The sequence below is a fragment of the Nicotiana tomentosiformis genome, chromosome 5, assembly GCF_000390325.3.
Source record: "Nicotiana tomentosiformis chromosome 5, ASM39032v3, whole genome shotgun sequence".
NCBI classification, from domain to species: domain Eukaryota; kingdom Viridiplantae; phylum Streptophyta; class Magnoliopsida; order Solanales; family Solanaceae; genus Nicotiana; species Nicotiana tomentosiformis.
The window spans coordinates 29,072,356-29,085,192 of NC_090816.1; the positions used below are offsets into that span (position 1 = coordinate 29,072,356).

Here is a 12,837-nt window from a genome sequence, read left to right on the forward strand (position 1 = left end):
TCCCAGAACGTCTTCCCAAATTCTATCAGAGGCTTGTGGCCATGGAATGGATCTGTTTTGCCCCTCATCCTTGCAAAGCAAATGAGCAATGGGTGAGGGAGTTCTATGCCAATCTTCCAGCCATTAAGTTAAGAAATCCAAACATGAGGATTCATGGAAAAATGGTGAATTTCGGAGCTGAAGTTGTGAATCAAATATATCACCTGTAGGACCATGACATGGAACCATATCATGAGAAAGGCTGTGCCTCAGGCGAGTGGTTGGTCTCCAAACTGTGCCCGGGTGCGAATGTTCCATGGGCAGCTAAAAAGAGAGGGATCACATCCAAAGAATTCACTGCCGAAGCAAAGATATGGCTAGCCATCATATGCAGTCGCATATCTTCTACGGGGAATATATGAAATGTACCAACAATGAGAGCTCAAATGATCTCTTCCATTCTTGATGATATCCGACTTAATATTGGTGCGATTTCCATCAATGAACTAAGGGACTATATGAGGCAGAATGGTCAATCACTGATGTTTCCATCTCTTATCACTGAGTTGTGCCACCTTCAGGGGTTGAGGAGGATCCGGGAGATAAATGGATAGATCCAGGAAAGCCTATTGCTCCATTGAAGAAAAAGGGAGAGGGCGGTGCCGTGAAAAGAAAAAAGAGAAAGTTGGGATCTTCTTCTCAGACCGACCAGGTTAGCCAGCCATCATCTTCTAAGGGAAACATCTGAGGGACCCTCACTTTATAGATTCTACCTAGGGATAGGATTGAACTACTTGTAGCCATATTTGGGTGTGCTAAATCTCTTAATTGTTTTAGGAATAATTCAATTAGGAAGTTTTGTTAGTCTTCGGAAGAAGCTAATATAGAATTATTACCCGAGGCTAATTAATATAAACTCGTTCATATTTGTAAAATCGTGAATACATTGGATCGTTACTTGAGTGTAATTCCCAATACATCCATGCTTGTGGCCATCGATCATTTTACTTGCTTTTTAGGTTAGTTTATATTTTCGCAATTAGTTATAAATATTTTCTCAAAATATTTTTAAGTGTTTGGCTTAGCATAATAAGTGATAATTCTCTTACACGCCTAATCGCTTACATATTGTTCTCTGTGGGATTCGACCCCGACTCATAGTTGGGTAAATTATATTGCATGAGACCATGTCCATTTACTTTTTAGTAGTGGATTTGGACGTCATCAATGGAGGCAGTCACTTTCAAAGCAGTCACTAAGAAAGAAGTGGTAGATTTTGTTCATTCCAACTATCATTTGTCGCTTTGGAATCCCAAAGACCATTATCACTGACAACACAGCCAATCTAAATAGTCATTTTATGAAAGGATATGTGCGAGCAATTTAAAATTGTTCATCACCATTCTACCCTTTACCGTCCAAAAGCCAATGGAGCCGTTGAAGCGACAAACAAGAACATGAAGAAGATTCTTAGGAAGATGATCCAAGGGTCAAGGCAATGGCATGAAAAGTTGCCTTTTGCTCTTTTGGGATACCGCATGACTACTCGTACATCTGTGGGTGCAACTCCTTATCTACTGGTTTATGGAACTAAAGTTGTAATACCGGCTGAAGTTGAAATTCCCTCTCTCCGGATCATTATGGAATCAGAGATTGAAGACACCGAGTGGGTCAAGACCAGATCAGAACAACTAATGTTGATTGATGAGAAATGGCTAGCAACAATGTGTTTTGGCCAGTTATACTAGAAAACACTGGCACACACTTATGACAAGAAAGTGCACTCAAGGCACTTTGAGGTAAGCCAGCTCGTTTTGAAACACATCCTTCCACACCAAGTTGAAGCTAAAGGAAAGTTTGCTCCGAACTGGCAAGGACCCTACATTATCAAGAAAGTGTTACCAAAAGGGGACTTGCACTTGGTATATGAAGAAGGACGGGTACCAAACATCTCTATTAATGCAGATGCAGTCAAAAGATATTATGTTTGATACATACCCACTGCAGAACTTTCACGCATGATTTTCTCAGATCGAGATAACGAAGGCTATCGTTGATCACTGCCACAAATAGGTGTCACCCTTTTGTTAATCCTTTTGAGCCATATTTGTCTTCTTTTTTTTCCCTCCTTTAGGAACCCGTGAACTTGTAAAAGAAAAAAGAAAAAAACCAAATCTTCTGAGTCAATGAACTACGTTGGATTCATAGGAATTATGGAACCAATGCAAAAAGCAAAGAAACTAGAAACATATATGAGGAAGATTGGAATGCTCCAAGCCTTTTCAAATGTGTCAAACAAAATATGGGTGTTTATAGATGAAGATCATGGGGTTGACATAATAATTGATATGGAACAACAAATGACGTTGAAGTTTACATCTTTGGAAACTAAAAAATGTGTCATGGTCACTTTTGTATATGCAAAATGTAATGCAATTGAATGTATTGAACTGTGGGATAATATGTATGTCATTGCCAGTGAGATGTCCTTGCCGTGGCTTGTAGGTGGGGATTTTAACGTTATATGGGATAAAGAAGAAAAATTTGGTAGACTTCCTGTATCATTGAATGAGGTTAATGACTTCCGACATTGCATCAATACATGTAACCTCTTTGATCTAGGTTTAAAATAAAGTATCTATACTTGGTGGAATGGGAGAGCTGAAGAGGATTGTATCTTTAAAAGATTGGATCGATGCTTGGCTAATATGGAATCTGCCTACTGTAGAGGTTACTCATTTGTCAAAAATAGGGTCTGATCACAGCCCTATGATGTTGTCATGTAATACTGATTCTCCACCAATCAAGAAGGAATTTAGATTTCTCAATTTCTGGATCAAACATCCAACCTTCAAATATGTGGTAAGGGAGAACTGGAGAGCTGATTTTTGCAGGGGATCCATTTATTCTGTTCAACCATAAGCTCAAGAAATTGAAGAAAACACTGTCAACTTGGAGCAGAACAACATATGGTGGCATTTTTCAGAAGATTTCAAGTTTAGAGGAGGTTGTATTAGTACATGAAGCTCAATTTGAAAGGCATCCTATGATCAAAATAGAGAAAGGCTGTAGAAGATACAAGCAGAATTGATCAGGTTTTTAGCTCTGGAGGAAGATTTTTGGAAACAAAAATATGGCATGTCTTGGTTCCAATATGGTGATAGGAATACGAAATTCTTCCATGCAAAAGTCAATGAAAGACAAAGAAGATTACAATTGAAAAGAGTGCAAAATAGTGATGTAATTGGTTAGAGAACAATGTAGATATGGCTGAAGAAGCAGTGAGATTCTTCCAGTCTCATTTCCATGAAGAAATAATTCCCACATCTTTTGGGATTCTAGATCATGTTCCTATGATGGTGGATAGTACACAAAACATGGAGTTGGTCCAGCAACCTACAAAGGAGGAAGTTAAACATGCAATATTTAGTTTAAATGGGGCTAGTGCAGGAGGTCTTGATGGATTTTCTGGGTGCTTCTTTCATGCTTGTTAGGACATAATTGGTGATGATATTTTAGACATGGTGAAGGCATTCTTTAATGGACGTGAATTACCTAGGTTTGTGACTCATACAAATCTGGTATTATTACCAAAGAAGAAGGAAGTTGTTACATTTTCTGACATGCGACCTATTAGCCTTAGTAACTTTAATAATAAAATTTTGTCCAGAGTCATTCATGAAAGGTTAGTAGGTTTACTCCCAAATCTCATATCAGATGAACATGCTGGATTCGTAAAGGGTAGGAGTATAGTTAAGAATATTCTCTTAACACAAGAGATAATCACATATATTAGATTGATAACCAGAGCAGGTCCAAATGTTGTGATCAAATTGAACATGACAAAAGCTTGTGATAGATTATCATGGCTCTTCTTGAATAAGGTGCTGAGGAAAATGGGATTTGGAGAGAGGTTTATTGGACTGATATATGGGATTGTTTCAAACAACTGGTACTCTTTTTTTCTTAATGCACAACCTCATGGTTTCTTTACATCAACGAGGTGGGTGAAACAAGGTGATCCTTTGTCACGTACCTTATTCATTCTGGATGCAGAAGCAATGTCAAGAGGGCTCAATGCATTACATATGAATATGTACTTTTATGGATTTGGACTACCTAAATGGAGTCCTAAGATTAACCATCTAGCATATGCAGATGATACCATCATATTCTTATCTTCAGATGCAACTTCATTGCAGTTGGTAATGGAAGTGTTGGCAACTTATGAAGATGCTTCTGTCTAGCTCATTAACAAAAACAAATCTGCCATATACATGCATCACTCAACCAGTGAAGAGGTGGTGAACAAGGTGCAAAGGATCACATATATAGCTAGACAAGAATTGCAGTTCACATACCTTAGATGTCCTATTTTCTACTCTAGAAGAAGAATGGATTATTATCATGATCTCATTAACAAGGTAATGGATAAGGTGCAGACTTGGAAATGCAAGATTTTATCAATAGGAGGAAGGGTTGTCTTAATATCTCATGTTCTCCAAAGCATGCCAATATACCTACTTTCTTCAGTAAATCCACCACTAAATGTGATAAACAAATTGCACAAGATCTTTGCACAATATTTATGGTGTAATTCAGTTGGAGTTTCAAGCAGACATTGGACATCTTAGAACAAACTTTACTTGCCTTGTAAAGAAGGTGGTGTAGGATTTAGATCACTACATGACATCTCTAAAGCTTTATTTTATAAATTGTGATGGAATTTTAGAACAAAACCTAGCTTGTGCAGTTCATTTATGAGTCAGAAATATTGTAAAAAGCTCAATCCTATTATTGTGCCTTGGAAGAATGTTCTCAAGTTTGGAAAAAGATGTTGCAATGTAGGGATATCATAGCACATCAAATCCTATGGCAGCCTAAGATGGGATCTTCTTTATTCTGATTTGAAAACTGGACAGGATTGGGTACACTATATTTTGCCACACCTCCAGATTTTTTGTATGATGAATCCATATAAAACATATATGATGTGGTGCAACATGGATAATGGGACAGGGAGAAGATTAGGGAGATACTGCCAGTTGCCTTTGCTAATCATATTTTGGTACACATGAAGCCTCCAATGGTGAATAATGTCCTTGGCAAGCACTATTGGATGCTAGAAACAAGGGGTGATTTCAGTGTTAAGTCAACATGGGAATACTTGATAAGGAGACATCAACATTGCAATGAATATAGCAAAATCTAGGTGAAAGAACTGCCTTTCAAAATTGCACTCTTCGTGTGGAAACTTTGGAAGAACAAATTGCCAATAGATGATTTCTTTAAGAGATTGGGATACCAAATGGCATCCAGATGCTGGTGTTGTGCTAATCCTATGGAGGAGACAATGCAGCATCTATTCTTTACATCAGATGATGCCAATAGAGTGTGGAAATACTTTCTTTCTAACACAGCAATTGTTATGGAGGGAATCTCATTCCATCAGACTGCCATCAAATGCTGAACTACTGATGTGCTACCTAGATGTAACGACCCGACCGGTTATTTTGAGCATTTACGCTCATTTCAACTATTTGAAGTATTGAATAACTTCCTACGAGGTATTATGACTTATGTAAATTATCAGTTTTGGTTTTAAGGTATTTCGGAGTTAGCTTGGAAGAATGAACTTTCATGTTGGAAGCTTAAGTTGGAATAATTAACCGGATATTGACTTATGTGTAAACGACCTCAGTTTTAAATTTTTATGATTTGAATAGTTCCATATGGTGATTTTGGACTTAGTAGCGTATCCGAAAATTATTTGGAGGTCCGTAGTGAAATTAGGCTTGAAATGCCGAACGTTAAATTTTTGGGAAGTTTGACCGGGGGGTTGACTTTTTGATATCGAGGTCGAAATCTGATTCTGGAAATTGGAATAGTTTCATTATGTCATTTATGACTTGTGTGCAAAATTTGAGGTCAATTGTACTTGATTCGATAGGTTTCGGCATCGAATATAGAAGTTGAAAATTTCATAAGACTAAAGTTTCAAGTGAGTTGGCGTAAGACCCAACTTTGAACAAGAATATCTACATATATCTATGGCGTTACATGATGATCTACATATCAAATGAAATATCTTCGAGTCTAGTTTCTAACGCTTCAAACCATTCATCATTTGGACATTCCTACAAGAAGTTATGACTAAATTACCAAAGTCTGGAAAAATGCGATTCTGCGACCAATTCTGCGATCGCAGAACCATTATGCGATAGCAGAAGTAGTTATGCGACCGCAAAATTGTCGCAAACCTATCCAGTGAAGCTCATTTCTGGGCATCGATTTTGCGGTGTATTTTGCGACCCGCATACCCATTCTGCGGTCCATTATGCAACCGCAGACCTGCTTTCGGAGGGTTAATTTTTTTATTTTCATAACCCGAACCCATTTTGATAAATAGGCTTTGGGACTCATTTTGGAGCAAATATCTGACATTTTTTAGAGAGAAGGGAGAGTGTTCTAGAGAGATTAAGAAGCTCAAGTGCTTTGTTCATCAAGATCTTGTTCAAGCTTTGAAATCCAACAAGGAAATATCACAACATCTTCACCCCAAGAGGTAAGGTTCTAACCCCTAGTCTTCAATTTCGAGTTTGGATAAAGATGGGTGATTAAGAGTATAATTCTTGGGTATAATAGTATCATTTATACATATCAATAAGGTTTATGGAAAGATTGTTGAGTTCAAATGGATATAGATTGGGTTGAAAATGGTAGATATCTTCAAAGACTTTAATTGAAGATTTGAGGGTCGAGTTGATGTCGGAATTTGGTGAAATTTGTATGGTTGGACTCGTGGTTGGATGGGTGTTCATATTTTGTAACTTTTGTCAGGTTCCGAGACATGGGACCCATGGGCAACTTTTGAGTTAATATCGGATTTTATTGGAAAAATTAGTATTTCCTTATGGGATTAATTACAATAATTGGTATTGATTGAATCGAATTAATTGTGCCTAGATACGAGGCTTTCGGAGACTAATTCTCGTGGCAAGGGCATAGCGGAATAAAGAATTACACGGGTTGAGGTAAGTAACACTTCTAAACTTGGTTCTGAGGGTATGAATCCCCGAATTTGGTATGATATAAATTGTTTGGAGGTGACATACACGATAGGTGACGAGCATGTAGACGTGCACCATATAAATTGTGTCTTGAATAAATCCTGTGCAGTTGTAAGATTAATGAATCATGTTATTATCTGAACATTCTCCACGTGTTAGAGAAATTGAGCTGAGGCTCCTATTAAAGATCATGTTTAGGCTACGTGCCAATATTTTAGGACTCATGGGGTCGTGTTGTTGTTGAATTAATTGTTCAAAAATATATATTTCACACTCGGTAATAATGTCCATTGTGAGGATTTTTATGGGATTGAGCTACGCAACGCAACAGGACATTTGGCTTTATATATGTTATTATTAAATGGATCGGGGCTGCCCGCCTGCAGCATGCCTTATAGGCTTTGTTATTATACGGATCGGGACCGCCCGTCTGCAGTAGGCCATATTGGCTTTGTATTACGCTTGGGCTGAAGGAGCCCCTCCGGAGTCTGTACATACCCCCAGTGAGCGTAGATGATCATCGATATTCGGGATGGACTTCCCAGGACATGGACTTGCCTTACTTACTGCTTATATATATATTTGGGATAGATTTTCCCAGGGCATGGATTTGCCTTACTTATTTGTATTGTAATGAGTTTACCTGGACATGGATCTTGATCGAATTATTTATATTTGAGGGATAAATCATCCCAGGACTGGATTGGCCTTATACGGTACTGAGTGACTGACTGTCAGTCGATGTGTATTTAAATACGGGTTGGAACACCCCTGGGATGGATTGGCCATAAACAGTACCAAGTGACCGGATAATGTGTGACCAATATTTATATGAGGTCTTTTTACTGAGATGTCATATGCCTCATATCATGCAGTATTGAACTATTTCACTTGTATTGAGTTTAACTATTGAACTTGAAAGCATGCCTACATTTCTGTACCATTATTTTTACTGGACTGTACCTGCGGAGCTCATCATTTCTTTCAGCCCAGAGGTTAGTCTTGTTACTTATTGAGTTAGTTTTACTCATACTATACTCTGCACCTTGTGTGCAGATCCAGGTGCTTTCGTACACAGAGATTGTTAGATTTCATAGTACTATCAGTTGGAGACTATCAAGGTAGCTGTTTGGCATCCGCTAACCTTGTCTCTCTTTCCTTCAGTTATTGCATTGTTCTATATTTTTAGACAGTGGTTTTTATCAGTCAAACATTGTACTTATATTAGATGCTCATGCACTCAATGACACCGGGTTTTGGGAGTATTATATTTGAAATTTTGAGATTTCTTCCACTGAATTTAATTAATTATTTTCAAATTTAAAAGATATGGTGGATTATTGAGACTTTCGGCTTACCTAGTATTGAGATAGGCGTCATCACGACATGTGAGATTTTGGGTCATGACAAGTTGGTATTAGAGCCTAGGTAACATAGGTCTCACGAGTCATGAGCAGGTTTAGTAGAGTCTTGCGGATCGGTACGGAGACGTCTGTACTTATCTTCGAGAGGCTGCCGAAACCTTAGGAAATTTCACTTTCTTTTATTCTATCGTGCAGAATTAATTCGGCTTGAAACATAACTCTTTGAATTCCTTCCACGCATTTCGTATGTGCATATGACCGCTCGGTATAAGTTGTGCATTGTCGGCTTGTGATTCTATGAACGAGGTTCAAGATGTATTTTTTGTGTTTTGGTGATGGGCCAGTCTGGAGGACTTGAGGCTAGGTTTAGACCGCAGCTTAGGCTCGGTAGCTTCAGTTGTAACATGTATATTTGGACTCATATGTCTGGTAATGTCCCTAAGAGTGGAATTTATGGCTCGATGAGCGGTGGAATGGCTTTGTGATGAGAATGATGTGACTTCGGAATATGTTAAAACAATTTGAATATGACGAGAAGTATTTCCTTGAAATGTAAAAAAAGGGCCATTAGGTGCTTGATTTTTATTTTGATGTGACGTACAGTCCCGGGTATGAATGTTCTGAAGGATCTTTCAGTTAAATTGTAGGACAAATTAAATTCTCATGTCTTGTTAATAAGTTGGACTCAGAAAGATTAAGTGATTGCGTAGTAATTGTGGTTGCAAAAGGGTATAACAAGATGCCAATTTGAGACTAAGCAGGTGGGTTATCTCATGCGGAGTAATCTTTGTAGGTGTGTTCCTTACGATATGAATAGAGAGTTTCTTTTCTGCCAACGGGGCGTATGTGTTGAGACTTGAATTTAAATCTGGTTGAGAAAGTTGACTTGATTGTCGCGAGAATAAATGTGAACTTAGCGGATGATTGAGGTAGTTTATGGTGGGTGTTGCATAAGTTTGAGAAGAATTTTCGTTGAACTGACTGCAGTATTATGGCAGTAATAAAGTATGGGTATTATGAATTATCGAGTGTTTTGTTCTATGGTTTTGAGCCAAGTAGGGGAGTCTGCTATTGACAATTCAATTCATGGTTATATGTTTAAAATTTAGTTTTGGTCTGAGGCATACTTGTGGGTTAGTTATGACTTACAGAGGTTGAGATCGAGGGTGACTCGAATAAGAAAATTCCTGGATACGGGTTATATTACACTTATGAATATATGAAAATCATGGAATGAGTGAGTTGTTATTTGTGAAGGATATAGTACGCACGGAGTATGAATTTGATTGGTGGTGTTAAGGCTGGGGTACTTCTTTGGGTGTTGTTGTGCTAATGGGGCATGTGTCTTTCGGCATGTTTGGGCGGTGCAATTGATATTTGAGCAGAGTGGATGACTCCTGAGAAAGTTCCAATGGATTCAAGATTAATATATAACAATTGAGAATTTTTGGCCGATTTGTTTATGGCTAAAATATGAGATTTAAGTTGGATGGTGTCGAGACTTGTGCCATTTTTTTGTATATCATTAGGGATTTTATATTTCGGTATCAGGAAGGTGAACGAAATGGCCTTAGACTCAAATAAGGTAGTTTCAGAGTGGGTGTTTCGGTTGTGGTATTTATAAGGGTAATTATGATGTGGAGAGACTCTACAGATATTTTGGTGACAATATTCTTGGGTTTTGGTGACTTACGTGGTTTGGTCGAGTTAGAGAAATTTATTTCTAATAGCTTACTTATGTGCAGATAGATTTCAAAGTGTTCTTGACGGTTTGAACCGGATATTTTCTACTAGTGTAGAAAACATGTTGTATATTATGATTTCTTCCTGGAAGTAAGTAGGGTCATTTATCAGGTTTCATCTACTATACACTCCCTAGTCAGATTTAGAAGCCAGGGCTTCAGAATATACCACATAAATGGACATATTTACTAAGTATAATGGAAACATACTTACGTAAATTGAATATTACAAAGGTGTTATGGGAATGCCCAAGTCCAGGCTAGATTAAAGTCAATACATATGGGGCTTCTAGAGGCAATCCAGGTAGAAGTTCTACTGGTTTTGTGCTGAGAAATAAAGATGGAAATGTAATATATGGATATGGAAAGAAGATTCAGGAAGGGACAAACATTGAGGCTGAAGAAAAGGCAATACTGGAAGCCTTGAGGTTTTGTGTGGAACATAACTATTTGTTTATTGACCTTCACGCTGATTCAATGATACTTAAGAATGTGATAACCAGGGCATGGAGTGTCCCATGGGCTATTACTGCTTACGTGGAGGAGATCAAGTACCTTATGGCAAGGAGTAATGTGACAGTGGCACGCACACTTAGAGAAGGCAATAAATTAGCAGATCCCCTTGCAAACTATGCCTTAGATATTCGCCGTATAGAATGCCACAGTTTTGGTGAACTGGATATACAAGGAAGAAGGCTGGTGAATAATGACAAGATGCAATGTCCATATCTAAGAGTATGAGTGGCAAGGAATTAGAAGGTGGAGGAGAAGGGTTGTCAAAGGGGAAGGACATCAATGGAGGACACAGATTAGAACACCATGTTCAAGTCCATTTGGAGAGCATGGAGCTCGATTTTTATACTAATATGGTAATTCCTTTTTGCAGGACAACATACTGTATCTATCACCTATTCTTTGAGAACATTTCAGTTGGTGGTATTACTACAGTTTACTCTTTCCACTGGGGGGAAATTAAAGGTAGGCATAAGCATGGATGCAAAGATGCTAAGGAGGACACTAGGGGCTAGTATTGCTATATGGAATCGAATTTTTATTTTTAACATCATACAACAGTGTGTCCTAGTATCTGATATGCTTAACATTAGCTGTCACAAAAGGCTACAAAAAAGGGACACAAAAGAATGCAGGTACAAGAGCAGACTGCCCAAAATATGTATCAATTTAATCATGAGTGGTATGTCCTCTTGGTACTCAAAAACAGGATCGACAGGTGCTTTGATGAATGAAAATTCAATAAAATTATTTATTTCAACATTCCATAAAAGATACCATATACGGTTTTCATCATTTAATTACTGGACAACGTACGTATTTATCAACGAACAAAGCATGCTCATCTGCGTGCTAAACTACAAAAACTTAGAAACAAAGGAAGATGCATGTGGCTGTGGTATTTCATATGATACTAGAGGTGTACTACGAGTTTCTAGATATCATGAAAAAGAAATAATGACGTAGGAATGGACTGGTAAATGCAAAGCCATGAATGTGGAAAATCAATTACAGGGCAAAACAGTACACTCTGCGATGGGAAATGCTACTCCATATTTGGATAATCAGAAGAGTTAATCATAGAAACAAGATGCACGTGCAATCTGGGAAAGGAAAAATATAGATCCACAATTCGATTCACTATGTTCAGACATAGTACTGCAAAGGGAAAATGGCAAATGTCAAAACAAAATAAGAGTACTTATGGGCTTCAATTGCGAAGACTCGGCTTGTCTATTTCTTATGACTTATTTTACCTGTATTATTAGTTCAAATATTGTAATATCAACGTAGAGTATTACACTCAACATTGGTAATAGAAGCTATGTATTTGTCAAAATTTATTACTTTCATCATGTAAGGACACATGACATTTTATTTTTAGTTTTATTTTTGTATATATATATAAAATTGCCCTAGACACATTTTCTAGTAGATTTGCCAAAAAAATAAAAGAAAAAGGGGAAGTAGGGAATTAAAAAATAAAAGTAAAGGAAGGTGGGAATTTTTTTAAAAAAGCAAAAGAATGTGGGAAATTAAAAACAAAGTAAAGGAATGTGGGAAATAAAAAAAATAAAAAGTAAAACAAAGTGTAAAATAAAAAAGAAAAGTAAAGGTAGGTAGGAATTAAAAAAAGTAAAAGAAAATAGAATTATTTTTTTAAAAAAGTAAAAAAAAGTGAAAATTAAAAAAAAATAAAAGAAAGTGGATTTTCTTTTTTAAAAAGTAAAGAAAGTGAAAAATAAAAAAAATAAAAGTAAAGGAAGGTGGTGAATATTTTTTAAAAAAGAAAAAAAATGAGAAGTGGGAATTGTTTATTAAAAAATTAAAATTAAAAAATATAAAAAAATTTGAAAATTTTCAAAATTGTTTCCATAAATAGAAGAGAAAAATGGGAGAAGATGAGAGATAAAAAGAAAGGAGAGAATTGAAAAAATAATTCCTCTCCTGCGTTTTGGGATTTCTACTCGTCTCATTCTTTCTTCCTCTTTCTTTTGAAAAATCCAGCAATTCATCACCCCGTTTAAGACCCTAAAACTACCCCCAAATCAGTGTGAAAATCAGCCCAAAATCATAGTCCAAACCCAGTCGAGTTGAGTGCATTCGGGTTTTTGCCGATTCCGATTCGAGTTTCTAAGTTCATAGCTTCACTTGAGGATTACTGTTTTG

General features: G+C 37.1%; 1 protein-coding gene across 1 annotated transcript; it reads left to right on the forward strand.

Moving 5' to 3' along the window:
- Positions 1 to 10,353: 10,353 nt before the first annotated feature.
- LOC138892089 (uncharacterized) lies at positions 10,354 to 10,896 on the forward strand. Its single transcript, XM_070175783.1, has 2 exons — positions 10,354 to 10,369; positions 10,460 to 10,896. The coding sequence occupies exons 1-2, from the start codon at positions 10,354 to 10,356 to the stop codon at positions 10,894 to 10,896; spliced, it is 453 nt and encodes a 150-aa protein (XP_070031884.1).
- The last annotated feature ends 1,941 nt before the right edge of the window (positions 10,897 to 12,837 follow it).